The following is a 21,245-nucleotide window of genomic DNA, read 5'->3' as shown; positions in this document are numbered from 1 at the left end:
AACTTTGACAGTCCTAGTTTTTGTTTTGTGTGTGCATTTGTATTAAAAAGAGAATCGATACAAAATTTTGACAGTTACATACATATTTTGTTTTACAAAGTCCAACATTTATGATAAATAATGTGCAACTCTTTTGACAGTTGATTCCAGATTCTTAGTTGTGAGAATTTGCTGCTTTTCTTTATCTTATGTGATCCTACACTGAAAATCTTTAGGTTTTGTTGGTCGGACAAAACTAGCATTGTTATCACCTGGCATTTTCAATTTTTGTGACAGATTTTGTAGACCTTTAATACTGCAGGTCAAGCAGAGCAAACACCATAAATTCAGGAGACTTGAGGTACTGAGGCCAATGATCTTTGCTCATTCTTTGAAAAATAAAACAAGGTTTCTGTGTCATAACAACGCCCCCTATGCAAAACTGACAAGGGTTTTCCCGAACGTGAATCTCATCTTGATCTCCTCCCCTCAGGGTGATAATGCGGCCTCACAACATGATCCTGGCTCCGGTGGATGATTCCGGAACTATGAAGGAATTGTGCAGCGACACCTGCCTTGCTTCTGTCAACTCCAAGAGAAACACGGCGGCCCCCAAACCTCCAGCTGCAGGACCTCGATCAGAGTGCAAGATGTGTGCCAAATATTGCTATGTAAGGAAAAAAGAAATAGATTTTTGGTTTCTGTTTGACTTTTAGTCACGTCAATGCTTTTAATTAGGACTGTCAATCGATTCAAATATTTAAACGTGATTAATCGCAAATAATCTCAATTTTTTTTATCTGTCCAAACTGCACCTTAAAGGGAGATTTGTCAAGTATTTAATACTCTTATCAACATGGGAGTTGGCAAATATTCTTGCTTTATGAAAATATATGTATATATTATTGGAAATCAATTAACACAAAACAATGACAGATATTGTCCAGAAACTCTCACAGGTATTGCATTTAGCATAAAACAATATGCTCAAATCATAACATGGCAAACTGCAGCCCAACAGGCAACAACAGCTGTCAGTGTGTCAGTGTGCTGACTTGACTATGACTTGCCCCAAACTGCATGTGATTATCATAAAGTGGGCATGTCTGTAAAGGGGAGACTTGTGGGTACCCATAGAACCCATTTACATTCACTGATCTGGAGGTCGGAGGTCAAGGGACCCCTTTGAAAATGGCCATGACAGTTTTTCCTTGCCAAAATTTAGCGCAAGTTTGACGCAAGCGTTATTTAACCTCCTTCGTGAAAAGCTAGTATAACATTGGTTGGTACCGATGGATTCCTTAGGTTTTCTAGTTTCATTTGATACCATCTTCACTCCAGCTTTAAAACTGATCCCGCTACAACCTAAAAACCGCAAGTTTCTTAATGCAATAAAGAAATTAGTGGCGTTAAAACGAGTTTGCGTTAACATGTTATCGCATTAACTTTGACAGCCCTAATAGAAACATCTATGGAAGTAAGCACATCAGTCCATCGGTTATAATAGATTACTAAATCAAGCTCTAAGTTACTGACAGCCAGGCAGTGAAAGGGACCCTTGTGAACAGATATTGATGAAGTTTGTCAATAGCGTATGTGACCATCTCACAACCTGCAGCTGAGCCATCGTTGTAGTTCATTCTTCATAAAGGGGTGGATGTATTTTTCCTCCAGTGTCTCAATCCTTCTCCTTCCAAAAGAGAAGTCAAGAGTTCTGAAGCTCAGTTTTTTATGCAAATAAACACAAAGTAAACACATGGTTAGTATAGCAGACGTGACGTAATATTACAGGAATGTCAGTAGTAATATCTTACATTTTCATACACACTTGTACTTAAAGCTGTCCACTTGTGATCCGATCACCCAGGATGCATCTTAATGCCAGGTCTGAACAGGGCCTCAGTAATGGATCTTTGGAGCAATGTCCCTTCATGAAGATTAGCTGAAAATATGAAAATAAAGACTATCACTATTCTTATCCTTTAAATAATCAGAATTGACACAGTATGATCAATCCACATGCTCCTTTGTCATCCTCAGTGCAAATTCAAGCTGACCCTGGATGGCTGTACCCAGAGAATTTGCAGTAAGGAATGCTTCGTCAACACCCACAGAATCAACAACTTGCCGTTGTCCATTTGTGATGTCTGCAGCTCCGTCAGCTTCGACAAAGGGTTCATGCTGAAGGCGGAGGACGGCAGTCGAGTCATCTGCAGTGAAGAATGTCTGGTCAAGTTCAAAGAGGTGCAGAAATCAAACGTCAAAGTCACGATCACTTCATTTTTACCAGAACAATACTGGTATTGGCATATCTACAACATCCACATTAACACTGCACATGACCATGCATATTACTTAGCTATACATACATGGTCAACACCCAAGCAGTGTGTGTGCACAGGCAGCATGAGTCTGTCAATTAACAAACTCATTTCCTTAGTTTTGCGCAGTTTGAATGGTGATGCAGTTTTGTAACTGTGGCTCAACCCATCTCATTATGTGCATTAGGAATATGGGAAATGTTGATTAGGTCGATAAGAAATAGATAAATAATTAAATATATGTGCTCAGACCCAACACATGTTTTGGTAAAACTAAGGAGCAGAAAAATGAAATGAGCCAATGAAAGATAAATAGAAAATAAAATAGATTGATTGTTCAAGGAAAATATAAAGCTTTATATTGTTTATACACGCCATTTGAATTATTTATTGATATTTTCAGTTATATTTTGTCTTTTACTACCTTTTGACAGTTTTGGGGCTCCATAATGGTAGCCAGCTTTACTTTACAGTAATGTTGATGCCTACCAACTAGGAGACTTTGAAAAGACTTTGAAAAGTCTGAATCCTAACACCCTCTCCCATCTAAAGACGATGTGTCTTAAGTCACAGAGTTTTTAGTCACAGACTATAATATTTGGCAAAGCAATGCAATAGAGTGCTACAGGAATGAGTCCTAAAACCTGGAAATGAGTTAGCATTTTAGCACTTCCGGTTCCCTCGTCTGGAAGTCAATGGGTTTTAGTTAAATGCCTGAAATAAGGTCTGTGGTTAACACAAGCTGAAGAGATTTTAACGTTTTGTTCTACGAAATGAAATACATCAATAAATCATGAATTTTGAAGCCTTTATGTGTCTTCTGGTGATTACATTCACTCTTCAAAAATCCTAAAAGTGGTGGTCATTTGTGGAGATTATCTTGCTGAACAAAACGTGTAAGTATCATAAAGGTGTGTTTGCCACAGAGCTTATTTTCTGCAATAATCCAAAAGCCTATAGAAAAATCCAACTGTTTTTTAGTGCAGGGAACCAGGGCAATGCTAACTTCCTGGTTGGCCTACAAAAATACGTCATTCCTGCAGCACTCAATGGGCCACCGGAACACCCCTCTCCATAATCCTCCAAAACAGATCAACATAGCTCTCAAACCCCCCCACCCCACCAACAGTAACCTTTGATGATTATGATGATTACATTTAACTTCATTTCATTTACATTCCACACACCTCATGCATAAATACATCATATTTTGTATCTATTGTTCTTTATCACTTATCTTTTCTTTTTTTTTTTAAATATTGCTTTAATTTGATTTTCACCCTGACTGCCAGCCACCCCCCACCTACCAACATACACACTGTACACAGTCACATGCACACAGTTTGATATATATTTTTGCCCCTTTTTTGTGTTTTTTTTCAGTTTTCTTTATTTGTATTTCATCCTGTTTTATTTTATTTTATTTGTTTAAAAAAAAAAATCTAATCAATTGGTCTTGCCTCCAAGCCTACCAGAGTGGGCTCCTCCTCCATCTCCCCTCCCCTCAATTGATGACTGTATATGGGGAGAAAAAGGAAAAAAGCCCTGAGCTATCTTCCAGGTTCAGGACCTCCTATTATTATTATTATTATTATTATTATTATTATTACTACTACTACTGAAGTGGGTAGTCTGCGAGACTGCATCTAGATCCAGACCCTTCTTGTTGCCTTTGTTGGTTAGGAGTGAGATTGGTTAGTTTAGGGTTGATTTTCAGGGTAAGCCAATCAGAGGCAGAGTAGGGTGGGTCATGTCTCCGGGGGGCGTAGTTTTCAGATTATGATGAGTTGCATTCTTTCTCCAAAGAACGTATATTACCAAAACGTGAAAGTCAATTGTTTGTTCCATTGCAACATCAGCGCCCAGCAGCAAAGCTACGCTTCTGCCATTTTGGACTGAAAGCGACTACCGGACGCCAGTAAAACGTCTGCCTTAAAAGTGCCGTACTAAAGTAAAACTAAATTATTTCTATTCTATAGTCATACTTTAACTAAATGGCCTGTGTTGAACAATAAAGTATTATAAATATAATAAGCAGATTCAGTCCAAAATGGCGGCTGTTGTAAAAAAACACCAGAGTTTCGTATCTGTGCTTTTATACTTGCTTTCTATATGTACCAGCAATTCTCATTGGACCAAATAGGTGCCATCTTGGGGTCCGGTATCCAGTTGTTATTATACTGTATATCCATGGTTTATAGTGTATTTCACAACGGCTTCGAACGCGACTCAGCCAATCGTAATCAAGGACCGGAACTATCGCTTTATAATTTGTTTGTAGCTATTTTTGATTTACTTTATGGGGTAAGTGTATGGAAAGAGATGGACAGGATAGAGGAAAAAGATAAAAAAGAAAGGAGACATTCTGAAATTACTGAGGGAGAAATTGAAGAATTGCTTTCGTCTGTGTGTTGCTTGGCGACCGTTCTGCTAAATGTCACTGAAGAACTACATTGCTTGGTGGAACAATGATTATTTGTTATCAATAAATGATTGTATTTTTTGTTCCTGTGTGTTTATCTTCTGAAACATTGTCAGGTATATGTAGTAACTGTTTTATAAAAGCGATAAGCCACATGAGGCGGTGATTTACTGTGGTTTTAGAACAGCTAATGGATGATGTTAAATAAGTCTCACGTCTGATCCTAAACCTGCACTGTACCTCACATCGCTTCTCTGCTGGTTTTTATATCTTTACAGGAAATTGAGACGCCCTGGCTGTGTACCATGTGCCAGACGGTCCATCAGTTGTCGGACATGGTTGAAAATAAAAATATTGAGGGCAGGTTGGACTTCTTCTGTAGCAACAGATGTGTGATGGTACACAAGGCTCAGCCTTCCACTGTGTCAGGTACTGCACTGTCATTCTTCTTATAGAACTGTACCCCTTGTCTCCCACCCTCACTCTCTCCACTGCCTTTATTTATTGCCTAGGCACTGAATTATTATATTATAGAATCATTTATGAGCTTTGACAGCAGTTTACAAACTTAAGACAACAAATAGGTTGCATCTAGCTGCCTACTTTGCTAAATACTAACAGTAAAACAAGAAACTTGTCCTAATGTTATCATCTCTTCATTGAGTTAGAGCTGATTGTTTTCCATACACTGCTCACCCCTTCTACGCTAGGCTAGTCTCCAGCAATAGAATATCTCTCTCTGTAGTCCATTGTATGTTTTAAATCCATGTTCATTTGACTCCTCTTTGATTTGTATTTATAGGAAGGAACAGCCCATCACCTGAAGAGAATTTCATTAAAGAAGTGAAGCCATCACCTGAAGAAAGTTTCATTAAAGAAGTGAAGCCATCACCTGAAGAAAGTTTCATTAAAGAAGTGAAGCCATCACCTGAAGAGAATGACATTAAAGAAGTGAAGCCATCGCTACCGAATTTGGACTGCGTGAGTATTATGTGTAATAATGTAACAGTTGTAATGCACTAAAATCAAGGCAAGACTTTAAACCACAGCATTTTTTGCAGTGATGTGTGTGATGTACAGTTTAACAATATGACTGATTTTGTTTCTGATAAGTAACTGTAAAGTTGGACTAGAGGAAAGTATTTCTTCTCTAGGTGGGTTGCAGTGTGCACACACAAGTAGATCCGCTGAATTACACACCAGTTAGAATAAAAATTTAACCGATAGCAATCTTCTTGGCCGATTCCAATTTTTTTTTTTTTAAAGTCTGAACTGCCAATTCAGATTTTTGCCGATTTCGATTCTCTTTCTAAGAACTATAATTGACAACAAAGCTCCAGACTAACTTTTTTACCACCGCCCTGGGAAAACAATTTTAACCATCCTTGTAAACCGTCAGAAATTCGAAATGTTATCCTTTTACTTTGTTATTGTCATCTATAGTGCTTATTTGCATAAAAACACACAATTCAGTTGATTAGGTAATACATCATTGTATTTTTATTTAAATACTTGCTTTGATAAAAAAAATTCTTGACATTAGTAGTTTTAATTATATATTATAACCTGCTTAGAGCTAGTGTTAAGAAGTTAGGGTCATAATTCCCTCTCTATTCTCCATTTTATATTGCTGTGAAAACCTCTCCTTTGAAAAACTGTATTTATTTAAGTTTCTCACCAAAAATTCAATTTCACAAGATTACATTTGAACACATCATGACAGCCTTATAATTTACCTTCGCCAATTGTTATATTTACTGAATAGAGCTTGAACGCATGAAAACGCAAGTCAACGCAACATCCGTAAACGTTAGCTGTTATCTCCGTTATAAGCCGGACTGTGCTATCAGCTGTCAGCAGACGAGCCGGTCACTGTGATTACTCTGGGCAGCATGCATGGGAATGAATTACAATATAAGAACTGTCTGATTAAAGCCCCCCTCCAGCCAGTTTTACTTCCTGTTTTTTAGTAAACGTTCTTTCTCAAACAGAGAATAGGGGTGTGGTTAATAGTCAGACGTAATTCATTACTATGGAAACCAGATTGCATCATTTTTCAACCTAGTTTAGATGAAACCAGTTTAGATGAATTTACGGTTTATCAGACCACAAATGTGACAAGAATTAGCGGAGCATACCAACAGGAGTTTTCTCTTGTTTTCTTTCCGGCTGAAAGTTGTGCTTCCCGTCATTCGGACCTGTTAGAGGCCCACAAACCTCGGTTAATTTATCTCCAGCAGGAGAAGGTAAAGAAGCGAGCGAGTGTGAGAGACAGTCAGTGTGTTGGGCTAATTCTGCCAGTGGGATTTTGTGTAATTCTCTAACTGACGGACAGATTTATCAGTTTGCCGCCGCTCAGACACAAACGAGCATGAGTGACTTGCAGCTTGGAGGATGACGTCTGACCTGCAGCTTCTACTATAGTCATACGTCATATTCCCATTTTAGCAACAACCTTCTTTTTTAAACTTTTAGAACAAAATTATTTGTCATAAAAAAAATTGGCAAACAATGTGGCTAATCAACTTTCTAATCAAATAAATATGAACTTGCAGCTGTGACAAATTGCAAACTTTATGTCTTCTTCGCTCATGCTGAAGAACATCCACACGGATGACATGTTCGATCGGTCGGTGCATCTCTAGTTAGAACAATCACAATTCTCCACACAGACTTCTCCGTTGTAAATGTTACATAGCTAATCCTTTTCTTTCTTCACTCTTCATCAAGATAAAAGAAGAGCCCATGGATGAGGGGTACAACCAGAATCTCCCATCCTTCATATCCACAGACGGTATCAAGGATGAGCCTAAGGCAGGAGAGGATGTGGCTAAGGTAGGACACATGAAACACTTCATAGGAGATACAGACAGATGTAGATGACAGAGTAGTATATGAGTAGTATTGTCGTCACTGATACTGATGAGGAAAACAGTAGAAGAGACACACTAGCAGGCGTTCAGAAGTGGATCTGATGTACAGTAACCAGCTGACTACTACGCCATCACTGTGCATCATCTTACTCTTTGGTTTCTGACAGGAGGACTTGAAGATCGGGTCAGTCTTCTCCTTGACGGAAGACTCATCTACGTCCACGTCTACAACGGCAACTGTCGCCCACATGGATTTGCCTGCGTCTTGCTCCAACTGCAAACAGGTCCTGATGGACGGGGTGACTGTTTACCAGAGGAAGGGCCACGCTGACATCTTCTGCTCCACTCCCTGCCTTTTGAAATTTTACCAAATGAAACAAGTTAAGAAGACCTGCCACTTCTGCCTTCAGTGAGTCATACAGTAGTTTGTTTTATTTGCAGATCAATGTCGTCTTTATCTCATCATTCCTCCCTTTTCCCTGACAAATGTCAAGGAATTTGATTTTAAATATCCTTCAGGTAAACTCATCTCAGGTGTATTGATACATTTTTGACTGTCAAAGATTGCGGACTTAAAACTGATCTCATCCTTCTTCTCAGGGGGATAACACAGCCTCAGGACGTCATCCAGGCCCCGGTGGATAATGAGGGGACAACAAATGATTTCTGCAGCCGGACCTGCCTGTCCTCCTTCAACTACAAGAGAATCATGTCCACCAAAATACCCCTCGTGCCAGTCCTGTCACAGTCGCAATGCAGCATGTGCAGCAGATATTGCATTGTAAGAGAGACAAGGGAACAGATTTCCAAAAGATCAAATTATAATTTACATTTTTTTATCGTAATAGTGAAGAACCCTGCCTGGAAGAATGATCTTATAAACTATAAACTGTACTTCTTTTAAAATTACGACAGTTTTGTGGTAATGGCCACATACTTATTATGGAAAACGCATATTTTTCTCAATAGGTCATCCTTTTTAACCAAAGTTTTAGTTAATACTAGGGCTGGCTAGGTTAACGTGATAATAACATGTTAACGCAAATACGTTTTAACGCCACTAATTTCTTTAACGCATCAACGCAACTTGCGATCTTTAGCTTGTAGCGGGCTCAGTTTTCAGGCTAGAGTGAAGATACTGGCATGAAAATGAAACTAGAAAACGTAAAGAATCCATTTGGTATCAACCATGTCGTACAAGCTTATCGCGGAATAGGCTGAATAACGCTCCAAACTTGTGCGAACGTTTGGCGAGGAAAAACTGGCATGGCCATTTTCAAAGGGTTCCCTTGACCTCTGACCTCAAGATATGGGTTCTAGGGGTACCCACGAGTCTCCCCTTTACAGACAAGCCCACTTAATGATAATCACATGCAGTTTGGGGCAAGTCATAGTCAAGTCAGCACACTGACACACTGACAGCTGTTGTTGCCTGTTGGGCTGCAGTTTGCCATGTTATGATTGGAGCATATTGTTTTATGCTAAATGCAGTACCTGTGAGGGTTTCTGGACAATATTTGTCATTGTTTTGTGTTGTTAATTGGTTTCCAGTAATAAATATATACATACATTTGCATAAAGCAGCATATTTGCCCACTCCCATGTTGATAAGAGTATTAAATACTTGACAGATCTCCCTTTAAGGTACATTTTGAGCAGATAAAAATTTGCGATTAATCTCAATTAACTATGGACAATCAAGCGATACGATCACCAGTTGACAGCTCTAATAAATATTACATACAAAACTAAAAATCTTCATCTCATATATAAACATTACAACTCGCTGCCCCTTTGTTATCCTGGTTTATATGAATTGTAATGAGTATGAATTATGGTTGACACACTGTCCTCTGTTTATCCTCCTGCAGAGCAAACATGAGATCATAGAGCAGGATGTCGTCCACAAGATCTGCAGCGGTCCTTGTTTCCTCCGCTTCTGCAACATGAACAATGTGTCCATCTGTGAGAACTGTCACTCCCGCTGCAACACACCTCTCCTGCTCAAGATGGAGGACGGCAGCAAAAAACTCTGCAATGCGGAGTGTCTGGCCCAATTCAAACAGGTAACGGCATCTTAAAACATCTATCAAATGCCAAAGAATATTGTTTTTTAAGTTCTGTACATTTTGGATATTTTTATGAAGCTGCTGAACTACTTTTAAAGACTGATAGCAGTGTTTAGTTTAGTTCTTTGTTCTTTTTTTAATGCAGTTAAATTTAATTATTTCAGTAAAATTCAGGGTTAAGATAGGATACTTTTTTTTTTTTTATTTAAGGTCTACACTTCAAAAAATAAAAATGCTACAATAAATTAAAAGGGGGAAATCTCCACTACCTTTCTTGAATGGCTCTACAAGTTGCTCTAGATGAGGTGACCACCTAGATTCCCTAAATTTAAAATGCTCTGAGTCGGTGAATCAACTTAATATGTTCTCTGTTTTATTATTTTGCAGAAAATCAAAGCGCAGCAGCCATGTGCCATGTGCCGCAAATCCCATTTAATGTCAGATATGTTTGAAAACAAAAACGATGAGGATGTGGTGGAGCTCTTCTGCACCAGCAGCTGTGTGATGGCATCCAAGATCCAGGCTGTCAGTGCATCAGGTACTGGACTTTAACTTTGACAGCGCGGCTGCTCTTTGTCTTTGTCCTTCTCTTTTGCTCTCTGTCTAATAAGATTCCAGCTCTCAGTGAATCAAGTAATTATGTAAGTTTTGGTAATGTACCATTTAGTAACCTTAAACAACTTCAGATGTCAAAGGGGGCTAAACGTTTAATGCAGTGGAGTTATCCAAATTCTCAAAATGTAGGTAGACAGGATTCCTCCCATGAAGCCTCAGAGCCTTGCTGAAGTGCTTCATTACATTCATGTGATATTAGTACTTGTGGTATTAGTTATTGCTTGTGGCCAGGTTTCTTTCATGAAATCTCTTTTTCTCCTCAGGTGCTCCATTGGATTGTGACAACTGTGGTAAGACTACAGTACCAGCCTGCCACCTCGCCATGTCAGATGCCTCCATTAGAAACTTTTGCACTCTAACCTGTGCCATGTCTTTTAAGGTAATACATCCTACAACAACTCTGAATTGATGTTCCCCTTAAGGCCCAGATAAACCCACCCGACATAAAAAAACTAGCGGCAACAAAGGCTGACCATTGAGTCGCCTCACGTCGCCTGTGTCTTGGCTAAAAAGTTGCACTCGAACACACCACAAAAACTACAGCCGACAACCAACTACCACGTACATTCTGCGCCTGCCGGAGAGGAAATAACTCTCCCTGCCAGCAGGGGGCGGTAGTCTGTATTCGTCATTCAAAGATGGAAACCCGAAGAACAAGGACGGCGGGTATACAAGCCGTTGTTATGATAGGTACATGAAACAAAGCGGCGTTTGCCGACCATTTCCACACCGCTCTCACTCACCACTTAGCTTCATTCCAGATGGCCATGTAGCTGTGAAAATATCCGTGTATTGGAATGATCAGGGGCGGCAAACATGGCTTGGGGCCCTTCTATGTGGAGTTTGCAGCTGGGATGAGCTCCAACTACCCCACAACGCTGTAAAGCAATGGTTCCCAAACTTATCCTACTGACAAAAGTACTGATTTGGCTTATTCCACTGTGGTAAAGTCCTCCACTGTCACCCATAAACTATTCAAAACATAGAAAAGAGCCATACTGTTGCATTAGGTAGCATGTTCCTTCATTACAATTTACATGGCCAGTGTACTTTATCCTAACTTTATCCAACATCCTAACGGTCCTAACAACTTTTCTGGCGGAAACCCTGCTCAGTGTTCTATTAGATACTAGAGACCATATTTATATTATACAAGTTTAAAACCTTTTTACATTTTTGTGCCACAGGAGTCCCAGAAAGACATGAATCCTGCCACAACAGGAGCCTCTGACCTAACCCAATGTGATTTCCTCAAACCGCCTGAGAAACTGCCGTGCGCCCAATGTCGGCGCATTATAAAAGCTATGCCCAAAGTCATCCAGAAAAAGGTGTGTGGTCTGCTTTTTAAGATAGCTTTTTACTTGAGCTGCCTGCCTTTTCTACCTGGCTGTGGTAGTGTAATATTCAGAGAAGCAGGTTTGTGAACTAGCTTTTATACCTTTCTTCAACCACTATTGTGGAAGTAACCCGTGACGTTGTCTTGTAAATCCCAGTTGAACCAGTGGATCTAACTGAAACTCAGGTTATGTCCATCGATTCGCACAGTTTTATTCTGACAGTGTTGACCTACCTGTATAGCTGTAAACCTCTGTGATATGTGATATATGATATAAACTGTGATCTCTTAAGTACGGTAACGTACACTATGACATTTGTTTGTTAAAAGGATAGTTTGGGTGTTTTCAAGTAGGGTTGTATGAAGTACTTATCCATAGTCAGTGTATTACCTACAGTAGATGACGGTCGGCACGCCCCCAGTTTGGAGAAACAGACAGGAGTAACAACACGGGAGCAAAGCGATGTACCGCTGTGGACGGGATCGACAGCGAAACGTATCTTAGACACCTAAAAGAAAGGCTCCCTTAAATACCAATTATTATAGAATATTTTCACTGCTTTACCTTGCCATCAGAGAGCCCTTTCCAACGGGGAATTATATATATGTTATATCCATCTATGCTTTCGCCAAAGCCAACAGACTCCATTGAAAAAAAATCTTTTTACCTCACGCTTTAGTGAATCCAAACTAACACTTTCACCAAAGTCACACAGTAGCACATACAAACTGTGTTCTGCGAGGTAAAATTACAGTTTTCTCAATGGAGTCTGGTGGCTTTGGCAAGAACATAGAAAACGGCTTCAGTTCCCCCTCGGAAATATAGATTATACTATAGCTGTACGGCTAGCTGTATGGCAAGGGAAAGCGGTGAAAATATTCTATTCTAAATATAGCATATACATATTCGATTTTTTTAGTTGGGCCTTTTTTAGGTGCCTAAAATACATTTTGCTGCTGCCCCCGTCCACAGCAGTACATTGCTTTGCTCCCGTGTTGGTACTCCTGTCTGTTTCTCCAAACTGGGGGCGTGCCGACCGTCATCTACTGTAGGTAATACACTGACTGTGGATAAGTACCTCATACAACCACACAACCCTAACAAATCCGAACTATCCCTTTAAAATACACTGTGTTTGTGTGTTTGTGTTTGTGCACAGGGCAAAATGAATTTTGTGTGTAGTCTGGCCTGTGCTCAAGAGTTTAAGACGGTCAACAACATCATTGGCATCTGTGAATATTGTAAGAATGAAAAGGTCATCAAAGGCGTCAAGAAGGTCGACGGCAATGACTGCTACTTCTGCAGTGATGGTAAGAGGACACATGGAAGTGTTGAATGCAGGACTGTGCAGCCTAGTTTTTGTTGTGCACTTGTAATATTAAAATATAGATCAACAACAAAGAAAAAGAGTTGAAGTACTGAAATTCAGGATTAACAGCCTGTGAATCTCCGTTCTCTCCTCCCAGGCTGCAAGATACTCTTTCAACACGAGCTGGAAAAGAAGTGGGGGGAACACTGTGGCTTGTGTGCTTACTGCTTCTGCATCTCTAAGACGGTGGTGAAAGCAAAGTATGACGGCACCGACAAGGAGTTCTGCTCCGACGACTGCAGCTCAAATTACAATATGCTCCACTGCCGTGTAAGTAGTGGTGGGAGTTCACCCGTTTCACAAATGACCTGCTCATTGTAGACAGTGTAGTATTCAAGCTTCAAGTATGTGTCCTTTTCCTTTTCTGTTTGCTATTCTTTGTATGTTTCATGTTTTTATTAGCTCAAGGTAAGTGATGAGTTCAGATTAGATCATGTAAATGAAATGTGTCATATATCTTTTTTGATAATTAGTCCTATTAGTGAATGTATTTTAGAACAGTCCCTTTGTTTGAATTAAAGTTTCAGTTATAGTTATGGCTCCAGTGGTGCATTTGCAAAGAAGTCAATATATGTATTTGTTTTTGGATGGGTTTTGTTTGTTTAAAGGGACTGTTTGTAAGAATCAGAAATGTCTTGTTAACAGCGACACCTGTGGCCGTTAAGTCAACGAAAGTCAGCGTCCTGTTGCTCGCGCTTGTGCTCGCTCTACATAGACATGAACGAGCATCGCTCAGAACAGTGAGGCAACACACGTCAGCTAAAAGCACAATATCACTCTATATTTCAGCTGCTTGGCAGTAATGTTAGCTGACCAGACGAAGGTCTCTCCATGAATCAAATGCTGATCCTAGTGTTGGCTTTTCCTGCCTCAGCCTCCCGACCGCGGCCGGAGGGAACAGGGGATCTCCAAGTTTTGGTCGGAGACGATAACGTTTCTCTCTGCGGAGCCCCGTCACTTCACAAGACACGGGAAACCTCTGTTGGTCTGGAGGAGCTGCAGCAGTTATTTCTGCACAAACGTCCACTGAACATTCACTAGATATTCTCAGAGCTAAACTAACTCTCCTGCAGTGTGTAGTGTGCGCGCATGCACGTGAGAGTGGTGTCCTTCATATAGAGCGAAAACAATGAGTCAATCGGCGGAACATTTATTGGGAACCATTTAAAAAATAAATAAATGTACAGCTTTCAGCTTCCCAAATGTGAATATAGCACAGGCCTTCGTCACATGGTTATTGGGGCTGTCAAAGTTAACGCAATTGGTTAAAACGCCACTAATTTCTTTAGCATATTAACGCAACTTGCGATTTTTAGGTTGTAGCTAGAGTGAAGCTATTGGTATCACATGAAAAAAACCTAAGGAATCCATTGGTACCAACCATGTCATACTAGCTTGTCATGAAGAAGGTTGAATAATGCTCCAAACTTACGCTAAATTTTGGCGAGGAAAAACTGTCGTGGCCGTTTTCAAAAGGGTCCCTTGACCTCTGACCTCCAGATCAGTGAATGGAAATGGGTTCTGTGGGTACCCACGAGTCTCCCCTTTACAGACATGCCCACTTTATGATAATCACATGCAGTTTGGGGGCAAGTCATAGTCAAGTCAGCACACTGACACACTGACAGCTGTTGTTGCCTGTTGGGCTGCAGTTTGCCATGTTATGATTGGAGCATATTGTTTTATGCTAAATGCAGTACCTGTGAGGGTTTCTGGACAATATCTGTCATTGTTTTGTGTTGTTAACTGATTTCCAGTAATAAATATATACATACATTTGCATAAAGCAGCATATTTGCCCACTCCCATGATAAGAGTATTAAATACTTGACAAATCTCCCTTTAAGGTACATTTTGAACAGATAAATATGTGTGATTAATTTGAGATTAACTATGGACAATCATGCGATTAATCGTGATTCAATATTTTAATTGATTGACAGCCCTGATGGTTATATGATATTACATTTTTTTTTCCCTACCTCGGGTAGCTCTCATTAATCAGCAGATCAACGGACAATTAAAATAATCGTTGGTTGCAGCCAACCTGCATATAAGCAAAAATGTGGAGTTGTTAGAATCCTCATTAAAAGCACCAGGTGCTCTGTACTGACTCCACATCTACTCTCTGCTTTCTCTCAGGTTGCCAAGTGTGACACCTGCGGTCGCAACGGTAAGCTGAGGCAGAGTCTTCCCCTGCTGGGAGAGGTCAAACACTTCTGTGATCTGAGGTGTCTCCTACATTTCTGCAATAAAAAGGTCCAGATTATCAACAACGGTATGTATTGTTGGTGTGTGTGCCTGTTTTATTGCTTACAAGCCCGTTTATGTCTGATGTTGTGGTCCTCGTGTGTCCGAAAGTTAACAAAAATTACACAGAGCCGGATTTCAGACTTGTTGGACCTCAAGGAAACCTGGGGGAGTTATCCGTCTCTTTAGCTGCTAAATGCTCCACTATGTTCACCAGCTAGTCTTCAACTGTGTCTGTCTGCTGTTTGCTGCTAAGCACCCAAAACCTGCTTTGAGTCAGACTGTTTTTTTTTTTTAGGAAATCAGATCTGCCTGAAGACCTCTACTTTTATTTGTATTTCCTGTGTAAAGTGTTGTGAGATGGATCACTAACAGCTCTGCTGACTCCTCTTTGTTTCCTGCCTGCAGTCTCTTTACCTCCTCGATCTTCTGACACAGTGGAGTCCTCCCCCGTCATCGCTAACGTTATCTCGCTCGCTAGCGCTTTGGCTAGTCAGCCCAGTGCCTCTGCCAGCTCTACACAGCATGGTACACACACACACACACACACACACACACACACACACACAGACATTATGTGCACATACTGTCGAAAAGCTATTAATTGTGATTAGGGCTGTCAATCCAATAAAATATTTAATCGTGATTAATCGCACATTGTTTAGCTGTTCAAAATGAACATTAAAGGGAGATTTGTCATGTATTTAATACTCTTATTAACATTGGAATGGGCATATATGTTTGCTTTATGCAAATGTATGTATATATTTATTATTGGAAATTAATAAACAACACAACGACAACGACAGATATTGTCCAGAAACCCTCACAGGTACTGCATTTAGCATAAAAAATATGATCAAATCATAACTGCAGCCCAACAGGCAACAACAGCTGTCAGTGTGTCAGTGTGCTGACTTGACTATGACTTGCCCCAACTGCATGTGATTATCATAAAGTGGGCGTGTCTGTAAAGGGGAGACTCGTGGGTACCCATAGAGGTCAAGGGACCCCTTTGAAAATGGCCATGACAGTTTTTCCCCGCCAAAAGTTAGCGCAAGTTTGACGCAAGCGTTATTTAACCTCCTTCTTGAAAAGCTAGTATAACATGGTTGGTACCGATGGATTCCTTAGGTTTTCTAGTTTCATATGATACCATCTTCACTCCAGCTTTAAAACTGAGCCCGTTACAACCTATTTTCATTCACATATCTTGAGGTCAGAGGTCAAAGGACCCCCTTTGAAAATGGCCATGCCAGTTTTTCCGCGCCAAAATTTTGCGTAATTTTGGAGCGTTATTTAACCTCCATCGTGACAGGCTAGTATGACATGGTTGGTATTGATGGATTCCTAGCTTTAATGTAAAACTGAGCCCGCAAATGAGTGGCGTTGAAACAAATTTGCATTAACGCATTATTATCATATTAACTTTGCCAGCCCTTATTGTGATAAATGAAGATGCTTCTATACTTTGGTTCAGTTGCTGTGGACATCTTTGTTTTTCTGACTCAAACTCTTGTCATATCTCCACAGTCTCTGTCCCTGACATTCAAACAAAGGTTGTTGGACATGTAAGTTTACTCCAAAATCCAAGTCCTCTACATAGTTCTCATCCTTCTGTTGACTTTATTAACTCCTGTTCTCTAAATCACATCTTTGAATTAGCTAAGATATAATACATTCATACTCCTTTTGATGTTTGAATTATTATTATTGTTGTTTATCATTATTTGTCTGTTTTTCAGGCCAGTATTCAAACAGTCCCCACAAAGCTGAAGAACAAGTCCATACTCTGCACACCATTGGTCCACAACAAAGGAGTCTCCTGTACGACACAGACTGTCGACACAGAGGCACAGACAGGTAACAATCACCTCCAGGATTTTTAAATGCTCAGCCAATTCATTTTTTACGGGATGCTGTGAAATTCTCCAGATGCACCCTGTACCGACGTGTTTAGTTTTGCCAAATATCAGCCCTGTCGGTACCCTATTCTGTATCAGCAAATGTCCATATTAGGCAAACACACATCTTTGCTCATGATAAATTATACAAAATCTACAAATATGAACCCTCTTTCTGGAGTAAGAGCTCTGATTTTGTTTCTGTTTCCTTTTCCTGTTGTGTGAAGACAACTTTGTACCTAAAGTCATAGTGCTGCCTGTCCCAGTGCCGGTGTACGTTCCTCTGCCTATGAACATGTACAGCCAGTACACACTGCAGCCTGTGGGCCTGCCCTTACCGGTATGTAAAACACCTCTGACACCTCTCGCTAATGTTGATCACATACAAATATCAGGGTGTCACACTGCAAGAAAAATGCTCTCATTCTTTAAATTTATGGATCTTCTTAAATGGTGCTTAGTTCGGTCCATGTTATGCCATCAGAAAAAGCAGTACTTGTCAAGAAAATGACTTGAATCTGAAGCTTCTCTAGAACATCCGAGTTTCTATCATTCAAATGTTCTTGATCTGTTCCCAGGGCTCCAGACTAACTTTTTACAGTGGTTGCACTGGTTGTGCGTAACTTTTTCATTCAAGGGGCACCAACCAATAATTTAAGTGCATCCAAAACTTTTCACCACGCCTTTTGGTGCCTTTATAAGCTTTTGTCAGTTCCTATAGAGCCTCACTGTTTACTGCTTTGGTTTCCATGCTTTAAAGGGCCCATATTGTGAAAGTAAAAGTGAGATTGTCATGTCTGCTATAGTATAAAGCAGGTTTAAGTGCCATATAAATACTGTGAAAGTATTGAAACGTTCAATATACGGAGAAATACGCACAGCCCGTATTCAGAAATTGCGCGTTTGAAACAAGCCGTCAGGATTTCTGTCCATTTGTGATGTCACAAATATACAATATATAGACCATTACTCGGTTTTAAACATAAACATTCTAAATGTGTCCCAGTTTATTTCCTGTTGCAGTGTATGTGAATGACATCAGCTGGCAGGAAGTAAACATGGACCCAAACTGTTGCCTAGCAACGTAATTCTGTTGCAATTCCATTGAAATGAGCTAAAACGGAGCGTTTCAGACAGAGGGTAAATACAGGTATATTCAGACAGACAATATGAGGAAAATAACGTTTTTTTGAACATTACAGCATGTAAACATGTTCTAGTAGTAACACAAAATACAAGTATGAACCTGACAATGAGCATAATATGGGACCTTTAAAGCTCAATACTCCATTCAACTGCTTCTCAGATTTACAGCAGTGCCATCTCGCTTTTCATCAGATTTTGTCAGATTACTGTTTGGGTCTGATTTTTTTTTTCTGTTATACACCAACATCAGGTGACATTGAAAAACAAAAAGTAGTACAACTGAAGTATGTCCTTATCTCCCCTTGACTATTTGAAGTTGTGACATTTAAAAGATTGTGGGAAAACCAGGGGAAAATAATCTGGGTTTTAAAGGGATGAAATTTGGACTCTTGAGGTGTCTTTATGACATTTAAAGTGGCAGTAGGCAACAATATTTTGGCATAATTTGGCAAAAATTCCATAATAACCTTTCAGCATATTGTAATTCAAGTGATCTGAGAGAAAACTACACCTCTGCACCTCCTCATGGCTCTGTTTACAGGCTTTAAATAATCTTGCCCGTGACGGCAGACTTTGACCAATCACAGGGCATTTCAGAGAGAGCGTTCCTATTGGCTGTTCCACAAAAGGAGATGCGCGTTCACGTCTGGTCTCTGCAGATAGTGAAAGCCTCGGTCAATGGCGGAACAACCTACTGGAAAGCTTGCTATTCCAGCATTGGCAGCAACTGCCTACACCTCAAAACAACCCAAAAAAAGAAAGACAGACTTTCAAAAAGACAGTCCAAACTGTTGATGTCGTTAGAAGGTAATGTGTAGCTCGCTGCGGTAGCCTCCTCAGATGTAGCGAGCACGTATGAAGCGCGTGCATATGCCCGTTCTCGTGTGGGGGGAGGGGCTTCGGACAGAGAGGGGAGAGCGGAGAGAGGAGAGAGAGGAGAGAGCAGCTCGAGGGGATGCAGGATTTTGCGTTTTCCGGATTTCTACGCACTGCAGCTTTAAGACACACACAGTGTAACAACATCCAGCCTCCCTACTCTCTCCTTTGGTTCCTGTCACTCTGTACTGTCAATTAAATGTCCTAAAAATAATTGCATGTTGGTCTGATTGGGGTTAGGCAGCACAGCCTTCAGGTGCCACTGTCAGATATTACAGACTGTTTTTCCCAAACTGTCCCTGCTGGCCGTAGCTTCCTGTGCCCGTGTTTCTTCCCGATCCAACTGCGACATCAGTGAAGAAGAGGTTCCAGCCTGACCTGCTGGAGGGAGAGCTCAGCTTCAAGTCTGAGACGAAGAAAGCACAAGATGAAAGGAACCAGGGAGAGGACAGAGAGGTGACAAAAGAGGGACAAGGACAAGAAAGTCCTGCTCCAAAAGGTAAAATATTGTGTCGAACATGAAGGGGAAGTGACGATACTGATACTTGGACTTGAGAAAGGATTCTATAAACTAAAAGAAACAGCTAGATCAAGAGAGCTTATTGTTCCAGCTCTCAATTTACTCCTTATGTTTGTCGTACTAGAGTTGAAGCAAATATGATTTAAAAAAAAGTTATTTTTATAAAACGGTCATTATATCCTGACAGTAGTGCATGAGACAGGTTACCTGAAAAAAAGTCATGTGCCTCTGTGTCCTCCGGTGCTCCTAATGGCATCTGCAAGATTTCACACACCGGCAGAAAATAACCAATCAGAGCCGAGCTGGAGCCTTGCCGTCTCTGAGCAGCTGTCAATCACACGTGAACTCCGATCAAATGGTCAAACTAGACAGTGCTGATCAAAATATGAATCAATATTCTGTTACTGTAATGCCTATTTCTCACCTCAAATGTTTTCAGAAACATCTTGATGTGTACTGTTTAGCTGTAAGATGAGAAAGTTTGTGACCCGGCAGCCATGTTGAGATCAGTCGAGGAAATACCAAGCACCGCCACCAGCCGGAGCACAGCCAATAGGAACGCTCTCTCTCTGAAATGATTTTTTAAAGCCTGAAAACAGAGCCATGAGGAGGAGCAGAAGTCTAGTTTTCTCTCAGAACACTTGAATTACAAAATGCTGAAAGGTTATTATGATGCCAAAAATATTCTGCCTACTACAGGTTTAAGTTAGATTTTGAGAGAAAACTATTTCTAGTGCTCACATGTGCAACAGAGGGCAGTGTCTTGTTTATTCAACCAAAGAATACAGAAAAAGTAGAAAATAAAGTGCTCTACACAAAGAAACCGATACAGCACAACCCGTCATAGACCTTTTTCGCAGCAGACATTTTAGCCCTGTTTCCACCGCAGGAACTTTACCTCGGAACTAGTATCCTTTTTGAGGAGCTCATTGCGTTTTGACTGCAGGAACCAGGGTCTAAATTAAGTTCCGGGGACATCTTACCGGGCCTTTTAACCCACCAAAAGGGCCCGAGACGTAGCACAGATAGTTGTGAGTGAGAGAAAGAAAATATATGATCTGAATGTTTCATGGCGGTTACGTTAGTCGTATTTTGAAATTTGTTGGTAAATGTGATCATTTATTGTGATGTAGATTTTAGGACAGAATAGATTACAGATTTCTAGATCAGCCTCCTCTCTGGTTTGATGTTAAAACAAAAGCTCCATACTGGTTTATCTGTAACTTATATTCATTATTTTCAGACCACACCAGTAACCGCAGTGATGACTTGGATTCAGATCATCAGGCCACTTTCACCAACCAGGAAGACTCCTCCACTGACACCAGCTTTGGGTCACTCTGTCGACCACACACCCACAAAAAGCCACCTCCGGTTTTAGAGGTGGGTATGCCTGGTGAGCCTCAACCTGAGCTCCCACCTCCAGCTGCTCCTCCTCCTCTTCCTCCTCCTCTGGAGATGAGAGGGGATCCCCAGAGCTCATCGAGCTCTGAACTGGCCCCTCCGCTATTACAGCAAACTATGGAGAAAGTCCACAACAAGAATAAGGTAACAAACCACCGAG

General features: G+C 40.5%; 1 protein-coding gene across 1 annotated transcript in view; it reads left to right on the top strand.

The window, feature by feature from the left end:
- Positions 1-21,245, top strand: part of LOC119503035 (zinc finger MYM-type protein 4-like) — a 35,454-nt gene that overhangs the window by 7,742 nt on the left and 6,467 nt on the right. The window contains exons 10-29 of the mRNA XM_037794521.1: positions 473-650; positions 2,020-2,223; positions 5,001-5,151; positions 5,525-5,703; positions 7,453-7,557; positions 7,763-8,004; positions 8,196-8,376; positions 9,467-9,661; positions 10,052-10,202; positions 10,543-10,658; positions 11,467-11,607; positions 12,776-12,926; positions 13,083-13,255; positions 15,128-15,263; positions 15,644-15,763; positions 16,769-16,806; positions 16,981-17,098; positions 17,367-17,479; positions 19,474-19,660; positions 20,925-21,229. Of these exons, the coding sequence (XP_037650449.1) occupies positions 473-650; positions 2,020-2,223; positions 5,001-5,151; positions 5,525-5,703; positions 7,453-7,557; positions 7,763-8,004; positions 8,196-8,376; positions 9,467-9,661; positions 10,052-10,202; positions 10,543-10,658; positions 11,467-11,607; positions 12,776-12,926; positions 13,083-13,255; positions 15,128-15,263; positions 15,644-15,763; positions 16,769-16,806; positions 16,981-17,098; positions 17,367-17,479; positions 19,474-19,660; positions 20,925-21,229 (3,184 nt within the window). The remainder of the gene's footprint in view (positions 1-472; positions 651-2,019; positions 2,224-5,000; positions 5,152-5,524; positions 5,704-7,452; positions 7,558-7,762; positions 8,005-8,195; positions 8,377-9,466; positions 9,662-10,051; positions 10,203-10,542; positions 10,659-11,466; positions 11,608-12,775; positions 12,927-13,082; positions 13,256-15,127; positions 15,264-15,643; positions 15,764-16,768; positions 16,807-16,980; positions 17,099-17,366; positions 17,480-19,473; positions 19,661-20,924; positions 21,230-21,245) is intronic.

The sequence above is a fragment of the Sebastes umbrosus genome, chromosome 15 (assembly GCF_015220745.1).
Source record: "Sebastes umbrosus isolate fSebUmb1 chromosome 15, fSebUmb1.pri, whole genome shotgun sequence".
NCBI classification, from domain to species: Eukaryota; Metazoa; Chordata; class Actinopteri; order Perciformes; family Sebastidae; genus Sebastes; species Sebastes umbrosus.
The sequence above is the reverse complement of the archived record's forward strand: the minus strand, read 5'-3'. Positions and strand labels throughout refer to the sequence as shown.